The 19,969-nt window shown below is 36.2% G+C and overlaps 1 protein-coding gene across 3 annotated transcripts in view; it reads left to right on the forward strand.

The window, feature by feature from the left end:
- Nucleotides 1-19,969, forward strand: part of STK39 (serine/threonine kinase 39) — a 333,400-nt gene that overhangs the window by 216,835 nt on the left and 96,596 nt on the right. For all 3 annotated transcript variants that reach the window (XR_007952014.1, XM_051986226.1, XM_051986228.1), the window contains 2 exons: nucleotides 3,116-3,178; nucleotides 6,224-6,291. Coding sequence is in view for 2 of the 3 variants with exons in the window: in XM_051986226.1 (XP_051842186.1) it covers nucleotides 3,116-3,178; nucleotides 6,224-6,291 (131 nt within the window). In the remaining variant the exon portion in view is untranslated. The remainder of the gene's footprint in view (nucleotides 1-3,115; nucleotides 3,179-6,223; nucleotides 6,292-19,969) is intronic.

The raw sequence follows: 19,969 nt of genomic DNA on the forward strand, positions 1-19,969 counted from the left end.
CAAAGAAATGTAACAGTTCTTTATCCAACAAGTTGTTGTTGAAGGCCTAGCAGAACACAGTAAGAGCTATTTGTTTAGAGGTGCTATACAAAGAAGTACTAAGGATTTAGCCATCCTGTGAACTAATACTTTTCTTTATTTGCAAATTGGAGGGGCTGCCTCATATCTTTTGGGCTGAGAATAGTTTCATTCACGTAGGGATAGGGAGCAGCCCTCATCTGGTCTTGTCATTAATATATCAGGTGAGATAACTTCCTTTATCATTGTTTCTTTCTGCAACTTAGTATTGTCTTGATGGGGGCACTGGGAGACATTGGAATTTTGCCTAGGATCACTTAGCTAGTATGTATCAGAAGTGGGTCCTGAACTCATGGCTTTCTGGCCTCTGGGGGTCACCTCTCTAGCAATGGGTGCCGTTCACTTAAACATAATAAACATCTAACATAACAGTTCCATTAAACTAATTTGAAGTATAACTTCTCATTAGTTTTGTATTGTACCACCTTGCTCTTTGCTAAAAGGAAACGAGATGAATTTTGAATCTAGTAACTACTATTGCATATATACCATACATCCTCAGGTAAAGTTAAAGTTTCATAGCCAGCATTCTCATTAAGGAGCACTCAGATAAGCAGCACCCTCAAGCAGCTGGCATTGCCTTGCACTCCAAAGTCTAGGGTAAAAATCAGGCACAGTCTTTATCCTGCATTCGTGAAGATCTGTACTTATAGCACAGTTTGATCCTTTCAGAAATTATGGACAGACTTCAGGAGTTCCTTATAAAAACTCTAGACATGTTCATTAAAGGGCATAAAGCAAGATGAACTGGTGTGGTACTTAACTGAAACTTAGTCAAGCCTACAATAAGTACCACATAGTGTTGTGTGTCAGGGGAGCTCTTTTTTTCTTAACTTCCATAGTTGGATTTCATGGGAAAAATTATTCAGCCTAGATTCAGGCCTTGGCTAAGAAATTGGAAACATGCTAAGATGAAAGCTACCACTAATTTATTTTTTTTCCTAAAACATGTATCGTTCAATGGATTCAATTGACCTTTAGATCCATTCTGGCTACTTCTATCTCTCATCAAAAGTTTTAATCACTATGACTGTTTCTATCAATTTTCAAAACTTTCTCATTGTGTGCAAAATTGGAAAGGGATATTTTATATTAAAATTCAGGTTTATTATGCTTGAGTAAAGTCATTAGAGTTAACTTTCATTTGTTATTTTTATAAGGCCATATTAAAAATATGAGAGACAAAATAATATAATTAGCTGGCCTTTCACATGTCCTGGTAAGGTAATATGACCCTGGACAAGTCAATCAACCCTTCCTTGCTATAGGACAGTGACTCTAACACAATCAGTTGCAGAAAAGAGGAGAACCTGAATTGATATTTGGATTTCCTTACATGATAGGTCTAGGGCAAAGAAATTTTTTTTAGTGTTTTTAGAATTTTTTTTTTTGTTGTTGTTAGAAATAGGCTGTACTTCTAAAATTACAAAGTTAAAAGATAAAAGTAATTCCTAGGCAAAAAGCTGACCTGCCATTCCTGCTTTCTCTTTTTGGAAGATACTTACCTCTTCACAGTGACCTCTTGTGCTTAAACCCAACTCCACAATTGTTGCCTTCTTCACTCGGCAGAACTCCCTTTAGTGTCATTGCCCTTAATGGAAATTGGTCCAGCACTCAGAGTTATGCTAAAAAAATAGTCATAACTAATAGTTCAGTATATTATTCTCCTAAAAGGAGGAATATTTATATTTTAAAAGCGACTGCTGAGAAATATCACTGACTTAACCTAAAATAAACAAATCTCAAATGGTGGCATTTCAGGCACTAAGGCTGGCCAGTGGGGAGGTGACCCTTTGTGGCACCCACCAGACTACTACCACACAGAAGCTGTTTTACCCATATGTGCACCTCACTAGCAACAGATAGATAAAATTGTGTACCTGTGGAGGCATTATGTATTGCAGGAGCCAAGTAGACAAAGAGTGGTGTGTTCCTGCTTTGTTTCAGTACAAAAAATGATTAAAACCCTCAGTTAACTTCCAGAAAATTAAATCAGCTCTTCTCATTAACTGAGTTATTTCTTCATTGTTCCAGTATGGATCTAGAATTTGTGTACAAGTTTTGTCTGATGAGACAAAAAGCAGAATTAATGGAAGATCCAGAATATAATCCAGTCAGGTATGCACCAGAGCACTCTGCTAGAACTCCTTGGGATAAAAGGATTTAGCTATAGTGGATCCATGGCTAATTACAGGGTGCTTTCTTATCTGAAACTGTAATACTTGGGTGTTTCATGCAGAATGTAGCAATTAGACTTTAATTAAGGAGGTGGAATCATAGAACTAAAAGACACCTCAAGTGATCACATGGTTTAGTCCCATGCTTTCAGGATAGTGAAAGAACTATTAATGTATTAAGGCCAGTCTGCTCTCTGACATAATCATTTTGAGTATATCTAGAAAATAAGATTTTGCTTCAAAGTGAAAACTTGCTCCGAGTTAGCATTATTTATGGGATCTGATTATTGGGGACAGATAAGATTAGATATAGGGAATCTTTTTTCTCGTTTGTAATTGCTGTTACTTGTGAAGTGCTGGCTCAGTAGAATTGGGCCACAGGACAGAGGTAAGGAATGTAGCACTACAGAGTAAAATCACTTAGGTATTTTCTTAGTGTCCCTTACTTCTCCGACTTTGAGGGGAAAATTCTGTGCACCACTCTGGACCTGTGTGTGTGTGTGTCTGATGGGACAAAAACACATACATCAAAAAAACTACCTTTATATATGTTAGATCTTCCTTCTGATACGTTTTCTAGTTAATGATTAAAGGGTCTTTACAAAGGTTTTGTTAAGCAAGCATCCTTTAATTTAGGATCCTTTAAAATTTATCAAATTTTGCTACAAGTAACATACGTCTCATGGCTTGTTTCCATTATCACCTTTAGTATGTCAAACAAAACATATATTCTATCACACATTTCTTAATTTCTTTACCTTTTGAAAATTGTAGATGTGTTTCTAATCATTAAGACTTGATCATTTTAATGTTATAAATTCGGTGCCTTTAAGTACTCTAATGCATTACTCTTTTGACAGATTACAGTGAATGCCAGCAATATACCCGAGCAGATACAGTCACTTTCTATAAAGGACTCTAAGGTATGTATCTGCACTGTTACCTGCAATCTTCATTTAAATTTGGGATACTTTGGGGAAGAATCTTCAAAGACACCAGTATTTTAGTAAGGAAAATTTATAACCTTAAAAGAATGCTTCCAAATCATGGCCTTGTAAATTTTCTGGTTTTAAATAAAGGAAGTGTGGGATAATATTTATTGTGTATCATGGCCTTTGGTCCTCCAAGCAAAAATGGATTCCTACACTCTTTTCAAAATTGCTAGCATGGTATGAAATGATAAAGAAATGGAAATAGCAAAAACATGTTGCCATATTCTACTCAAAATTAACTAACAAATAGTGGAATTTGTTGTTGTTTTGTTTTGATTTCAGAGAAGAAAACTTATTTAGAATCCTGATTTTTACTTCTTTTTATTGCTTTTTATTTGTTAGTAAACTTTGCAAGCTATTTCCTTCTCTTCTATTTTTACTGTTAAAACAAATGTCTTGAATAACTTCTTAGATCCTTTAGAAATGATTATAGTAGATATTACTTGTGAAAAGAGTCTTATGTGGTCATTTAGGAGCTAGTACCATTTATAGAAGAGAATGCTCCATTGAAGGTTGACTGTGATTTTGGGGCAAGCCACTTGCTGCCACCTGCTGAAGAATCATAATCCACTGATTTTTTATTTTGAAAATGGTAAATCCATTTAAAGTTTTAGCCACATTCTCCTAAATTTCTCTTTTTTATTAAGAATAGCAATTAAAATCATGTAACAAGTTAACAGGAGATGGACAATGGGTTGGATTAGCAACTAGAGGACCTGGCTTAGAAACCTGGTTCTTTCACTTAGCAATGTTACTTATGTGATCATGGACAAGTCAGTTAACCTTTTCACGCCTCAGTTTTCTCACGTATAAATAGGTAGATTTGATTGTGAAGTCTGTTTCAGCTGTTCATTTTCTAATACCCTGAATTTTTATTGGTGTATTAAATCTTTGATGTCATCAAGGTTGATGTTTCTCAACAACTAATCTGTGGTAAATTATGGGGCTGGTCCATAAAACTTTTGCAACTTCTTAAAAGCTATAAATATAGATTAACTTCTCCCCATTACGTGGCCTTTAGTTCTCTGCCTTTCCCTTTGTTCTTGCTCCCAGTTGTGGTAAAATATAGGAAGACATAACAGTCCTTGAGAATTTGGATGTTTTATTTGATCCACAGAATAGTTTGGATTGGAAAAAACATGAATTTACCCCAAGCCAGCCTTGTCCCCAGTTAGTAGATGAGAAAATTGAAACTCAGAGATATCAAATGATCTGCCTAGAGTCATGTATAGTTTGCTTTATGACAGAACAATTAATGCTATGCCTACAATTACGATGACAACAACAACTACTTACTACTAGATGATATTTAGATAGCCTTTTGAGATTTGCAAAGCATTTTATATATATTATCTTATTTGATCTTGTAAATAACCCTCTGAGATAGATTAAACTAATAATGGTAATAATGATAATAAAAATAACATTTCTGTAGTACTTACTATGTGCCAAGTACTATGCTAAGCATTTTATTATCCCATTTGATCTTAGTAATAACCCTGGGAGGTAGGTGGTGTTGATATCCCCATTTTATAGATGAGGAAACTGAGGCAACAGAATTTAAGGCACACAATTATCAAATCAATTTAACAATTTATTTTTGAATCCCTTCTCTGTTCAGGGCATAGCGAAACAGTCTTTGCTGTCTAGAAATCTTATATATTATAAAAGGAGATAACATCTAGCAATATAAATAATTACCAAATAGTAGTTTTCAAGAGAGAGGCATTAATATTTTGGGTAATCAGAAAAGGTTTCAAAGGGAAAGTATGTAAGATGAGTTTGATGGATGCTGGGGGATCTAAGAATCCAAGGTAAGGAGAGACTTTTCAAGTATATTAAAAATGGGTTTCATTGGGCAACTAGTTGGTGTAGTAGATAGAGCACCAGCCCTGAAATCAGGAGGACCTGAGTTCAAATCTGGTCTCAGACACTTAACACTAACTAGCTGTGTGACCCTGGGCAAGTCATTTAACCCCAATTGCCTCGGGGTGGGGGGGGGAAATGCATTTCAGCCGAGTAGACAGTGTGCCAAAGACATAGAGATGGGAGAGGAAGTGTCATGTGTGAGGAACAATAAGAAGAGGACAGTTTAGAAAGGGCAAAGAGTATGTAAAAGGGAGCTCCATATAATAAGATCATGAAGTTAGGTTGAAGCCAAGTGATAAAGGACTTTAAATGCAAAATAAAGGGGTTTATATTTTAGAGAAGTAGCAATTAGAAAGATGGGGTTTCCATTTCACCAAGGGGCAAACACAGTGTGTTAGGACAACTATAGTTGGGTTTAAAAACCTTCCATTATGAAATAATGTGAGCAATTACCAAATGGCTGCGTGCTTTCTGTTTACAGAAGGATTCACATATATTACTTCCTTTGGTTGTCACAACAACCCTGTCACACAGGTTGCACAATTTATATTATGCCCATTTAAAGATGTGGAAATGGAATCTCAGGCAAGTAACTGACTTCTCTGAGTCTTCTTAGCTAGTAAGTATCAGAATTGGAACTTGAACCTTGGCTTTCTAATTCTGAATCCAGACTTTTTCTGCTGGCCCATGGCAGCTTTCCACCTTTGTTTTTCTTACTGTCTCTTCCTCATTATTCATGTTTTGAAGAGGAGAGATGTTCCAAGGACCAGCTGGAAGCCTGCTAAGTGTTTCTCTTTAAAGGCACTACTTATTCTTTTGATGATTATTTTCTTCCCTGTTCTTCCTTTTAAAGATCTCAGTAGTATTTTTTTTTTTCCCTGTCCTGGAAATTAGAATTTCTTTTGAAATTTCTGTCCACATTTTCCCTGGAAATTAGTAATCCTGTATCTCTGATGCTGTGTTTGGAGGGTAAATGAGATGGTATACACGAAGTGCTTTTCAGGTTTTCAGGAGCCAAGTGCTATCTTAATTCATTGAAAGGTGATAGCATTATTTACTTATTTCCTGATAAATCTTGTAACACCTTGTACTCTTTTGTTTTTAAAGGGTCAGCCTAATATTCATGAAGGATTTACAGAAACTTCTTGTGCTGTGAATCTTGTTTTAAGATTAAGGTAAATAATTTAATTTTTTAAAATGTTGCCTTTTGTCTTTAAGAGTATCATTTCTTATCATCTCATTAAATTTTCATGATATGAATATGAAATAAAAATGTTAACCTTTTTAATCTCTAGTATGGCCAGTTATATGCAGTATTATGTGAACTAATTGCTATCTTCTAATTGCTTACAAAAGAAGAAAATGAAAAGCAGACTATGAATATGACTTCAAGTCAAGAATATGACTTGTACCCTTCATTAAGGGTTCCCCTTCTTTCCTTCTTTTCCCCCCCTTGCAATGTAGAATCACAGTGAGAGATTTTTAATGAGTTTCTTTCACACTTCAGCAGTCAGTCTCTGACAGAAATAAACCATGACTGTATTACAAGTTGCCTGCGCAGAACATTTTTCACTGGCAGGTGATCAACCACTGTGTAGAAATGACAGATATATTTTGAAAGAACATTCAGTCTTCTAGGAAATAGATACAAATATGGTGCCTCTCCAGACTATGCCTGGTCTTTGTAGCTATGCAGTGAATAGGAGCTGTTGAATTGTAAAGAGCTTTTTAATAGAATCATATGTGCAACTTGTATTCCTTGTTAAGTATTTTTGTGATAAGATAGTTTACTCTTTAAATATTTCATAAACTTTACTCCTAAAATGACCAATTTAAAAAGGAGCAAAATGTCATTCTCTCTCTTTCTATATGTGTGTGTATGTGTATGCATGCATATTCATCTTGTATATATTGTTGAGTATGTGTATCTTTCGTTGTACATATGCATATGCATATATATGCACATATGTTATAACAATTTAGTATTTTGCTATGAGTATATATATATATATGTTTCTGCATCTATTTACATAGTATATAGCATATAAACTAAGTTTGTATTTATAATACACATTTTAAAATCTAAAGTGATTTTTTAAAACATTTTTACAATAATCATCATATGATCTGAAATTCCATATAGTATATTAGTTAATTATGACAATAAAAAGATGAACTACATTTTTTTGTTGTTTTTTTGTATGAGCAATATTTTGGATCTGAAATTTTTAAAAAATGTATCTTAAATACAGATTTTTTTCTTTGGACATAGGGCATTTAGTGCATATTTATCTTTTAAGATTTTAGATAATAATTTAAGCTTTTAAAATGCTAGTTTGTATGGTGACATAAGTTATGAAGCTTTTGATTTTATCTGTATCATGATGAATATTTAGCTACAATCAGTGTGCAACATTAGCCATTTAATGTCCAACATTAATTTGATGGTCCAGTGCATATTTAGTATAAAACATCATGTCTTCTCTTGAAAGGAGAGCAACTTAATTTGCTTTATCAATTATAAAAGATACCAAATCTAACCTATATCCATACCTTAATTAGGTATTTTGGTTTGTCTCAAATACTGATCATCAATAGCTTCTAGACTTTGTTGACCATATACTGGAACGCTATAAGTTGGAATACAACTTAAGTATATTTCTTTTAAGTTCATAGCATGCTTTCACATATATATCCTCATTTTAATTTCATTCCATTCCTACAGTTCATTTCAGCAGATGTTTTTTAGTTGCTTATTACATTCAAAGCAGCATGCTAAGCACTGGGGCTGACAGCAGCCCCTGCTCTCAGAGAATTTATAGACAACTTTAAGATATACAACTTTCATGGGATCAGTGAATATGAGGCATTGTGAAGAGGGACAAAGAATTAACAACTAAAAGGGAAATAAATAAAGGTCAGAAATAAAGGACCAAACACCTTGAAGAAATATAAAGATCATTGTCTAAATACAGTGGAGATTTGGAATGTTGAATTCACAGAAGTTCTGTTAGACCAATGAAGAAACTAATATGAACTAAAATTGGAAAGAGAGGTGGGAATAAAATTGTAAAGACTCTAAAACACTAGACTTAGGAGTTAGCATTTTATCTAGACTCAGTAGAGAACATTCATGCCTTTTGAGATGAGAAGTAATATATTTAGCCGTCTGCCTCAAAAAAGGTTATTTTGGTAGGTAGATTTGGAAGGTAGATTAGACAGGGGAGAGATTTTACAGAAGAGTACTTAATAGGAAACTTTTATTATAATCCAGGGGAAGGATTGTGAGAGCCTGAACATGGGTGGTGGCCATGGCATAGATGAAAGGAGATATAAGCAGACTATTAAGAAGGTACAAATGATACAGCTTATTGAATGTGATGTTTGAAGAAGAGGGAAGAAGTCAATATAACTTCAGAATTAACAAACGTATAATAGTGACTTCCTCTGAAAAAAGGAAAATTTGAAATTAGATATGAAAAGTCTGTTTAATACATGTGGAATGAGATAAACCTGTGAGACAGACAACCAAATGGGAGAAGCCCAATGACTAATGTAATCAATAGAGTATAGTATGAAGAGAAGAGAAAGAAAGAAGGAAAGAAAAGAAAGCAAACAAGTTAGTTTTAAGACATTTTACTAAAGGACACATAAATTAGGGGATGGAAAATGGATTATGACCTGCAAAGGATTTTGGAAAAGGCAGTCATTAGGTAAAGGAGAAATAGAGCAAAATTGCATCACAGAACTCCCCAAAAGTGAGTAAAAGCAACAAAGGATCCTCAACAGTCTCACAGGTTGCAGAGAAGTCAAAGAAGAAAAGACTGAGAAAAGGACATTTGATTTATAGGTTTAAGATATCATTGGTAATTATAGAGTTCATAGTTTCAGTTGAGAATGGAATTGGAAACCTGATGTTAAGGAATGCGATGGTAAGGTAAGAGATGAAAAACAGAAATATGGGAACCTGATTGTGTTTTTTGCTTTGTTTGTGAAATGGAAGAGATCTGGCTGTAGTTATACATAGATAGGAAGGAAGAACCCTGTCGCAAGGACATGATTGGTAGAAGAGAGGCAGATGAACACTGGGGTTCAGGTTGCTATTAAATGGAGTTAGCTTAAGGACAAGAAGAAAAGCCACTTTTTCTCTAAAACCTAGAATCAAGGAGGAGATGCTGAATCAAGATGTATGGGGATTTTTAGTTTTGGAGGAGGAGAAATGCAGAAACTCATGGGAGTGTCCTCAGTTCCCTGTTAAAACAAGAGGCTTTTGCAGTAGTTGTTTTTCTCTTTTCCTTGCTTACTAGTGCTTTCCCATACAAGATTACCTTGTCCCTGATTTGTGTGTGCCAACTATACTTATTTATATGTCTTGTCTCCTTTGCTCTTTGAGGGAAAGAACTGGGTTGTGGTTTCCCTCCCTCCCCACCAGAGCCCTTTAGTGAAATGTGTACTTGCTTACTTGATACAATCCATCTTCTGGGAAAGTCAGGACTGAGGGAGTCTGTTGGACCTTTGGGAAAATAAGGGAGAATGACTTCTTTTGAGGGCTGGGAAGGGAAGAAGGAAAGAATTACCAGCAGAAAGGATCCATTTGGTATTAGATAATATAAAGTGGCAATGGACCTGATTGACATGGTTTTATAATTTCTAACAGAGGGCGATTACAGAGCACTTTTATATAATTGAAGCATTCAGATTTAAAGAGGTTTAGATTTTGAACAGAGGTAGAACTAAGGGTTTTAGGTTATGGAACTGGTTCACCTGTGAAAAGGAGAGGGAGAGAACTAGAACAATTGAATACCAGATCAAATGGTTATTGTTTGTCCTTTCTTCTTGAAGAGGTGATGATCAGGGAGGTGATGCCATGACATGCAAATGAATTGGATTTAAGTGAGGGAGGGCTGGGCAAGGTCACTTGCCTCAGTCTCTCCTTCAGAGTCCTTGGAGTCTGGTGGCAAGGTAGATTGGGGTGACTGGAGATGGTCCCCACCAGAACAAACAGTAATGCCTTGAAGTAATAGAAAGGTTTCAGAGGCATTGGTGATCATAGTAAGATTTGCAATAATTCCAGGAAAAGTGAGCCAAGAGGAGGGATGGGAAAACTAGGAGCCCATCATCCAAAGTGGGGACTTCAGAGAATTTTTCCATGGAAATGATATAGGTTATGGATATTGGTGAAATCGAAGGAATGGCCAGCCCTGTGAGAGGGTTTGGGCATAGGGCTTTGAGAAAATGGATGCATTTCAGGGTCATTACATGTGGATGAATGTCAGTGAACTCCCCAACTTAGAGGACAGGGGCTGGGGTAATGAAGAAGACTTAAACAAATACCTCTTAAGAAGAAAGAACTATAACCTCACTATCTGTCATCCTTATCTTTGATGAGCTGGATGAAATGAAAGTGTAGTTCAGAGAAAGGGAGAAGTTGTAGAGTTCTAATACACGAAGTAGAATCCAAAAGTAGCCATGGGGAGCAAGAAGCACCCAAGTCACTTTTGCTCAGTATATTCACAGTTATAAGAGGAGCAACACACACTTGGAAAAGTAGCCAGAGGAGCAGTATTTTCTGAAGAGAACTATATATATTTTGAAATATCAAAAGAATGGAAGATGAAAAGGCCTAAAGTGAAGAGGACTTTGTCATTAGTAGAGTGGGAATTCTAGAGGTGTCAGTGGACTAGGAGATCCAAGAAAGACTATAGAAGATCAGAGCTGAGGTGAACAGGAATAAAAGTGAGAAGAGTGCCATGGCAAAAAAGTTCCCGACCTCTTGAGTCCATAGAAGCAGCAGGCTTTGATTTGATCTCTGATGGATCTCTTCAAGATATCTGAAGGATTTGAGCTCTTTAGTTCAAGACTCTGTATTGCCTCTAGTTCTCTGTGGCTTGGGGTCTCTAGTAGATGTGGGTGCCCTTAAGCTCAGACTTCTGCTTTTTTTCAGGCCTTTGAAGTAGAAAGGGCAGTCATGGAGTCATTGAATATTAGCAGTGGAAAGAAATTGAGGGTTCATCCAGTCCAGAATTCTTGTCTCCCTTTTACGGATGTGGAAACTAAGATTCAAAGATATTAAATGGTTTGTCCAAGGTCACAGAGGAAGGAAGTAACTGAGCTGAGACTCGCGTCCAGATTTAAGGATTCTGAGAGACAGAATGAAAACAGCTATGTACAAGTTATATACAGAAGGAAAACAATAGTAGTAAAGGGAATAAAGAAAGGCTTCTCATGGACTGTGGAGAGTTAGGTAAGTCTTGGAGGAAGCCAGAAAAGCTAGGAGGGAAAGTTTTCCAGCATAGGGAAGAGCCAGTGAACATTTTCAGAGCCTGGAGCTAAAGTGTCTTGTTTAGCAAATAGCAAAGAAGTGAGTGTCATTGATTATATATAAAGTAGTACACTGGGGGAAGTGAGGTATAGGGAAACTGGAAAGCATGAGGGATCCAGCTTGTGAAGGATTTTGACTGTCAAACAGCATTTTATATTTGAATTCTGGAGGTGATAGGGAGCTACTTGTGTTTTTTAGAGGGGGAGGTACTATGGCCAGATCTGGGGTTTAGGAAAATTAATTTGACATCTGAGTAGAGGAAAGATTTGAGGCAGGAGACCACCCATCGAGCTAATGCAGTAATCCCGATTTGAGATAATGAGGACCTGTACCAGCTTCCTGGCAGGGTCAAAGGAGAGAAAGGGGAGCATATGGGAGACTTTATAAAGGTAAAATTGACAGGCCTGAGCAATAGTTCAGATATGGGAGAGAGCAGGATAGTGAGGAGACAGAGAGGACACCTAAGTGGCATTTCTGGGTGACTGGGAGGATAATGGTGGGGAAGTGTAGAAAGGAAAATGGTCTGGAGGGACATATTTTAGTTTGGGTCATGTTGAATTTAAAATGTCTATTTGACATTTAGAAGTAGGAGTCTGGATGTTAGAACTGGACAAAAAGATTTGAGAATCATTGTTATAGAAGCAATATTTGAATCCATGGTTGCTGGAGAAAATTTAGAAGACAGAAGGGGCATTGGGGACAGAACCCTCTTAGAGATCCGTGGTTAGCAGACAGATCCAGCAAACAAAGAAAAAACACAACCAGGTTAGAGCGGCGTCATGGAATCTTGGGAGAAAGTATCCAGAAGGTGATCATGGACAGTGTCGGAGGTGGCTGAGAGGCAGAAGCAGAAGGGGCTAGGGACCAGGACTTTATATTTGGCAGTTAAAAGAGCAGCTCTGGTTGATGACAAGGGAGGAGGTCATTAAAAAGAAAAAAAGGAAGTAAAATCACCTCTGGTTCTCATCAGCCTGCTACTTCCCAGGGTCTTGCATATCAGCCCCCATTTTCTGTATTATCTTCCTCTATACACTTGTATGCAATTTATGCATCATAATGTTTAATTTGAGAGGCGGCTTCAATGGTATGGCATTGGAAAACTGAAATTCTCAGATTTCTATATGAGTGGGTTTGTCAGGGGAGCGGTAGAGTTCTTAGAAAGCAATGGCTAAGATTCCCTATCATTCACATATCTCCTGGCACTTACTGAAATCTTTGACATACACAAATGCTATGAATAAATACATAATGATGAGGAGACATAAAACAGGTACCTAGGAATTATCCTCCTGCTTACTCTCATTGCCATTGTCTCTTGTAATTTTTGGAATGGTTTTCATCTTAGAACACCATCACTTAGCTTATTAGGGAGCGTATGAAAGGTCATTCTTCTGACAGTATAAGGAGATAGATTGTTTCTCTTGGGAAAGAAGATTCATTTTGTAATTTATATGTATGCTTTCTTCTCCCATGGCATTTAAAGAGAAAAATCAACTGATCCATGTTTTCAAAGTTATTAAGAAGATTTGACTCTGCAGGGAGGGTTTTTAGTCTTATGAGGTTCTGTCATATTGGGACTGATATGTCATATCTCTTTGATAAAAAGGGGAATGGAATAAGCATTTATATAGCACCTACTGTATGCTAGACATTGTGTTTTTAAAACATTGTCTCATTTAATTCTCAGAAAAATCCTGGGAAGTGGGTACTGTTTGTTATTATTTCCATTTTACAACTTGGGAAGGTTTATATGATTTACCCAGGATCACACAGTAGTGTCTAAGGCCACATTTGAGCTTTCTGACTCCAAGCACAGACTTTTAACCACTTTACTACCTAGCTGTGTCTCTGTCATTTGTGTACTGTAATGAAGGAATCATACCCCTACCTAGTAGGAGAATTCTATAAGATTATTTTCATTATACAAGAAGATCATTTGTGATTCTTATTCAGGATTTCCCTAATCCTAGAAGCATACTTAGTGTTCAATATAATGTAAGTCAGCTTATTGATATTCAACTAATAGGATTTTAGATTTAGAGCTGGAAAAGATCTTATCTAGTCCAGTCCTCTCAGATTACAGATGAGGAAACTGAAGGCCACAAAGGTGAAGTCATTTACCTCTTTCTGCAGTTAATAAATGGCACAGTCAGACTTTCCAATTAATTAATTACTTTTAAACTTAAATAGAAAATAGGAAAACAAAAAAATTGCCATGTGCATAGCATTACATAAAAGAATTCATAATATTAAGCAATAAATTTTAATGTCAAGAAAGCTTGTATAATAAATACTATACATTGTATTCAGAACTGTCCATTTTTTTCTTTGCTTCCTCACAGGTTTTCTTTTGTTGCCCTTCACTTTTTACTTCTTTCTTTTTTCTCCTCTTTCCCTTCCAGAATTCTAATCCAAGTCATTTTTTTCAATTAATCATCAAACATCCATTGAATGCCTACTATGTGCTTAGACACCATGCTAGGTGTTTAGGATACAAACACAAGGAAAGTAACAGTTCCTCCTTCCCTATCCACTATGTTGTATTTAGTAATAAATAATAAGTGGCAGATCAAGAGTTGGTCTCAGAGTCAGGACAACCCAAATTTAAGTCCCCCTTCTGATATATAATAGCTTTGTGACTCTTGGTAAATAAATCATTTATCCTTTCATTGTTCCTTGCAAAGTTTTTAGCTTGAAAATTGCTGAGAAATTGGTGATCTACATTAGTAGAGCAAATTTTGTCATTGGGAGTTCCTTAAACAATGAAATTATAGTTCTATCCCATATATGTGTATATCCATAACACACACATGTATATGCATGTGTATTTAGATTCATGTTAAATATTTAAATATGTCCAATGCTGTTTCCCCAATTGAATATGACCTCATCAAGGAAAAAGGACTGTTTTATTTCTGCTTTTGTATATCTAATACCTAGTGTAGCATCTGGCAGACAGTAGGCATTTAATTTTTGATTTGACCGAAATAAGTATTTTTGTCATCCAGTATGAGAATTATTACAGTAGATTGTTTTTTAAAGTAATGTTTCTCTTCATAAAAATGGAAAAACTCAACTGTAAATTAGCATCTCTGGGGATCTTAATATCTTTTATCATCTGTAAAATGGGTATTCATGATTGTTAATCACTTCAAATATAAATTGCTTGTTTGTTTTATATTTATATCACTAATTTATTCCTATCACTATCATTTACATCTTGGTTTCTCTTTGGAAAGAATTGTTGATTTGAAGTAGTCATCTGAGTAAAGAAATAGGATATCATATTAGGATTTGGTGGGAGATAGTTCAAGTTATCCAGAGCACAAACCAGGAGTCTTGAATTTTTCTTTATTAAGTAATTTCTGAAGTCTCTTCTTCTTAACATTATTTGTCTGCATTTACACTTAACTTGTTTGTCATCTTCAGCCTATAAAGTAGAAATAATTATGGACACTGATCTTATCAGTCAGGTGTTGGCTACATTTTATTAATTTTTACTTTCAAAAAATAGCATTAAATATTATCTTTAATGAGTCTACTGCTCAATTAAGGCAGTATTCTCTGTGGTTCATGTTCTTTTGGTTTTCCTGTTATCACAGTAACTGATATTTTCCCCCCTCAATTTATTAAGGTTGGGAGCAGTGTAACAATTGATTAGAAGAAATCAGGGAGCTGGGGGGAGGTTTTCTCCTACAGCCTTCAAAAGCTGCTCCCATCTATCCTACCCCTACCCCCGCACAACTTCCATACACACACGCACACATGCACACTTCTAATAGATACTTTGCCTCGTTTTTATGGGGGGGAAAATGACTCTTCTCTGCCAACAACTCCCTCCCTTCTTTACCTCATCTGCCAGCCTCTTGCCTCCATTTCCTCTCTATAGTCTATTGTAAAAGGAGCTGGTTTTTCTCTTCACCAAGGTCTTCACCTCTCCCATGTGCCCCTGATCAAATTCCTTCTCTTTTTCTCCAATCTATTTCCCTTATTCCCTTTAGCATGACCTTATCTGCTATTGTCCTTTCCCACTCCTGCAGGTTTACTTTACTCAAAAATTTAAAAAAATCTCTCATTTGATCTACTTACCATTCCCACTAGCTACCTTCCCATATCTCCCTTCCTTTTTTGTACATAATGGACTTGAAAATCCTGTCTACATTTAGCACCTGCCCTAGTTTTCTTCTCATTATCTTCATTCTATTATTCAACTGAAACTGCTCCCTGATTGCAAAGGATCTTCTCACATCCAAATCTAGTAGTCTCCTCTCAGTCCTTGCCTACTTTGGTTTTTCTGTTTGATTTGATACCATTGGCCTCTCTGGCTGCTCAGGATACTGAGCCTCCTCTCCTTCATTATTGATGGTAGTACCATCTTTCTTGTCATCTAAATTTAAAACTTTAGAATTATTCTTGGCACTGTTCTTTTCCTGGTGTCTGAATGAGCTATTTCATCCTTTCTTCCATAGCTACTGACAAGACTGATTCAGATGGTCTTTAATCTCTTATTTGAATTGTAATAGCTACTTACTGGTTTCCTCCTGGCTTGTCTCCTCCCTAATGTCCCTTTTATACTACTAAGACAGTGATTTTTCCCTAATATACCAAGAGTGGGTCATTCTTGTGATCCTGAAACTTTCACACTGCATATATGGGGGAAAAAAAACAAACAAAAAAAAAAAAAAAACCCTCCTGATCTTTCATTCTCTTCTCAGGCTCACATCAATCTCTTTTTCAAATTTCTTTTCATATCTTCTGCTTTCCAGTCAAACTGGACTGCTTAGTCACTCCCATTTTTAAATTTCTTTGAATTGAATGGCATAGTTGCCTGTAACATCCTTTATAGCTTCCAACTTTCAGTTTTTCCTTTCATTTTGGAAGACAAAATGTTTTTAAGGATTGTTGCCTATCTCTGTCTTTGCCCTGATTTTAAACTGTTCCTTTAACATCTCCTAATCATTTAATATTATGACAGGCAAATCAGAAAGTATTTTTTTAAAAATAGATTCTAAACATGAAAGCTGGCATTGGTATAGAATAACACTGACTTGTTTTTGCAAAATTCATTTTCTGAGCATCTTGTCTCCCTTGTTTACAAGTCTGGTAATGGCCCGAGGAAGGGGCTGTGGTATTCATAAAAGGTTTGCTTAGTGTGGCATGTTGGATAGAGGGCTGGCCCTGAAGTCAGGAAGATGATTTGAGACCTATCATTAACACATGTTGGCTCTGGGCCAAGTTGAATGTCTAGGTAACTCTCTAAGACTATATAGCTTTTACTATAGCAAAAGTACTGACTGCATTGGGAGAGGGAATTCCTTCACCCAGGAATTCTGTGTTTCTGTGAAATTTCAGGTCTATTTATTTATAGCTGTCAGTATAGAAGATTTTTCAATTCCTCAGATTTATGTATGTCACGTTTTCCACTAATCAACAAGAAAATATTAAGTGCCAGTTTATGTACCTTATGTTCAATGCATAGCAACTGGATATAATAGTTTATAAAAGTAAAAGCAGTCTTTGGAAACTGTCCAAAGAAAGAACTTTAAACATTTCATTTTCATCTTTAAAAAGTAATCCCAGAATTTGGGAAGCCTGCAAATAATATGATATGGTAGAAAAACAACATAGGAATTAATTAGAAGTACTTAGTATATAAGACTCTTTAGGATAAGAATGCTGTATGTTGGTATCTTTGGATATTCTCTAAGAAGACTGAAGTTGGATTTTTAAGCATTGGGCATACTGCTATCCAGTATCCACAAAGATAGATGACATCTCAATTTGCAGCTGGCTCACAAACTGTATGAAGAAATGTACACCTGCATTTTCCAGTACTGCTTCTGTGTTTTGACATGTTCAGCAGTTTTTTCAAAAGTTCCCATTACTGTCACAATTTTGGAAATCTTTCAGATTTGGTGAATGCAGTGAAGGCAGAGGGAAAACTAGAAGTGGAAAAAGTTGAGTGTTAAAAGAAACATTCTTGGCATGTGATACTTAATTCACAGGTCCCTTGTTTTACCTATGGGGATACTCATTTTGATTATGTAGGTAGTATATCTAGAACAGTAGGATCGTAGATGGACAATGGAAGAAAACAGAGGCTATGTAATGCAACCCACTCATTTTATACAACAAGAAACTGAGCTCCAGCTAAACCAAATGACTTGCCCAAGATTAAATTATTTGCCATGAAAGATCAAGAATTTAGGGATAGTATTCAGTATTTAAAAAAAAAAAGTTACTAAATAAATGCCTCCTATGTGCAAGGTGCTCTCTTTGGTAAAGACAAAAACAAAGAATCCTTGTTCTCAGGGAGTTTGTATTCTTCTGGATCTAAGAAACCGAATTTTTAAAAGATCCTTTGTAGCTGGCTCAGCAAACATTTAAGTATGCTAATCATTGGGTATGCTTTAAAAAAAAAAAAAGCTCTAAAAACAGTCTCTGCTCTCAGGAGTTCATTCACGCAAACAACTATATACAACAAAAATACACACAAGAATAAATTAAAGGTAGGTGTTAGAGGGGAGACAGTACCAGAGAGGACTGGGAGAGGCTTTTTTTAGAAGGTAGAATTTAAAGGAAGCCAGTAAAGTCAAGTCTGAGGTAAGGAGAGAAAGAATTCCACCAGGGGAGGGGGGGAGAGGAGGGGGCAAATGACAATGGGCAGAGTCAATAGTTGGACTATCTGGTATAGAAACAGTGGGGAGGTCAGTGTTCCTGGATTATAGAATATTTAGGGGGATGGAGGGAGAGCAGAGTAAGGTAGAAGAAGATTGAGAAGGCTGGAAGAGTTCATATTATGAAAGATTTTGAAAAACCAGAGGGTTTAAGATTTTTATCTTGGAAATAATAGGGAGCCAGTGGAGATGAATAAGAGAATGATATGGTCATACCTATATTTTAAGAATATCAACAATGGCTGAGTTAAGGGTGGACAATAGAGGGAAGAGATATGAAACAAATATTTACCAACAGATGGTCTGTGCTAGGATTTTGGCAATGCCAGAGTAGAGAAGAGAAAAATATATGTGAGATACTACAATGTTAGGGTTGACAGAACTTGGCAACACATTGGATATGGGGATTACTCTCACCTGCAATGTATGCATCATGTATGCATATACCTGTTTGCAGGTGATTTTCAAATTGTTTTATCCAGCCCTAACATCTCTACCACCAGACTTGTATTTAGAATTGTCCAGTAGGTATCATAAACAGAATATCCTGTAGACATCTTAAACTCAACATGTTCAGAAAGGAGTTTGTTATTTCCCCTTTCTTCTTCCATACTACCCCTCTTATTGGTGTACCATCATCTTCCCAAGCAGGCTCACAACCTCCATGCCATTCATTCTCAATTCCTCCCCTCCTCAAAATATTAAATTAGAATTAGTATTTATGTCTTGGTGGTCTCGGTAATTGCTTCCAAGATTTTACTTAGCAGATCCCTTTTTGTAGTTTTATTTTTTCTGGCTTCTATGTAAGGTGACATAATGAGGAAGCTCTTTATAATTTTTCCCCAGCAGTAGGTGGAGGCCCTTTCCCAGCCTGAACAGGGGATCTGCTGCTCTCCTTAGCCCTTTAAACAGTTCTGCACTTCAGTTTTGTATGGAAAGATTGTCTCTGAGGACTTGTCTTCTTGATCAGATTTGAGTAATTCAGGGGACTATTTTCAAAGTGATTTCAGCTCTTGGTTACCAGGTCTCTGGAGATGATGAATGGTAAGATTTCTTGCTCAAAAATTCTGAGTCTTGAAAAGTAACAAGCATATGTCAGTGCTGGAGCTTTCTCTGCATTTATAGGCTCTTGTTGAAAACAAGTTTCCCTGATCATATTTTTTACTTCATTTGATCACTGCTGAAGAAGTAGAAAACTTTGCATTGCTTGGTAAAAGTCAGTCATAAACTTCATGGTGGAATGGGAGGTAGGTCAGTGGTGTGGCTCTGAATCACAGAACCTGACCTTTCTCTGGTACTCATATTAAAGGAACGTGTTTCTCTTTGATACACTATAAATGGTTTCTTTTCTAGGTGATGGTCCATTCACTTCTGATCTCCCACCTCAGGACAAAACATTGATTATAGCATAGAAATGATTCCTGAGATGGCATCAAAACAGTGTCTAATGTTAAAGGTAGAGGTTCCTACAGTACTCTTTTACTTTAGATTGAACCTGTGAAGAATATCGCTTTAGGATAAGGCATGTGGGACTCTTTGAAACAAATGTCCTTTTTTTTATAACTTCTTTTTGTTTATGTGGCGGATTTAGGAATTGACCACATTGGCAAAATCCATAAAATGCTACCTCCATCTTTGTTTCTAGCCAAAGACTAATAGATTTAGGAATTGACCACATTGGCAAGATCCATAAAATGTTAGCCTCCATCTTTGTTTCTAGCCAAAGACTAATAGAAGTGCTTATCATTTATAGAACAGATACTGTGTGCTGGATATTGTCAGTCAACTCTGGCCTCATCTAGCAAAGATCCTCTTGCTCATTTTTGCATATAGCTAGATATCTGAGAAGTAATG

The sequence above is a fragment of the Antechinus flavipes genome, chromosome 3 (genome assembly GCF_016432865.1).
Source record: "Antechinus flavipes isolate AdamAnt ecotype Samford, QLD, Australia chromosome 3, AdamAnt_v2, whole genome shotgun sequence".
Classification (NCBI taxonomy): Eukaryota; Metazoa; Chordata; class Mammalia; order Dasyuromorphia; family Dasyuridae; genus Antechinus; species Antechinus flavipes.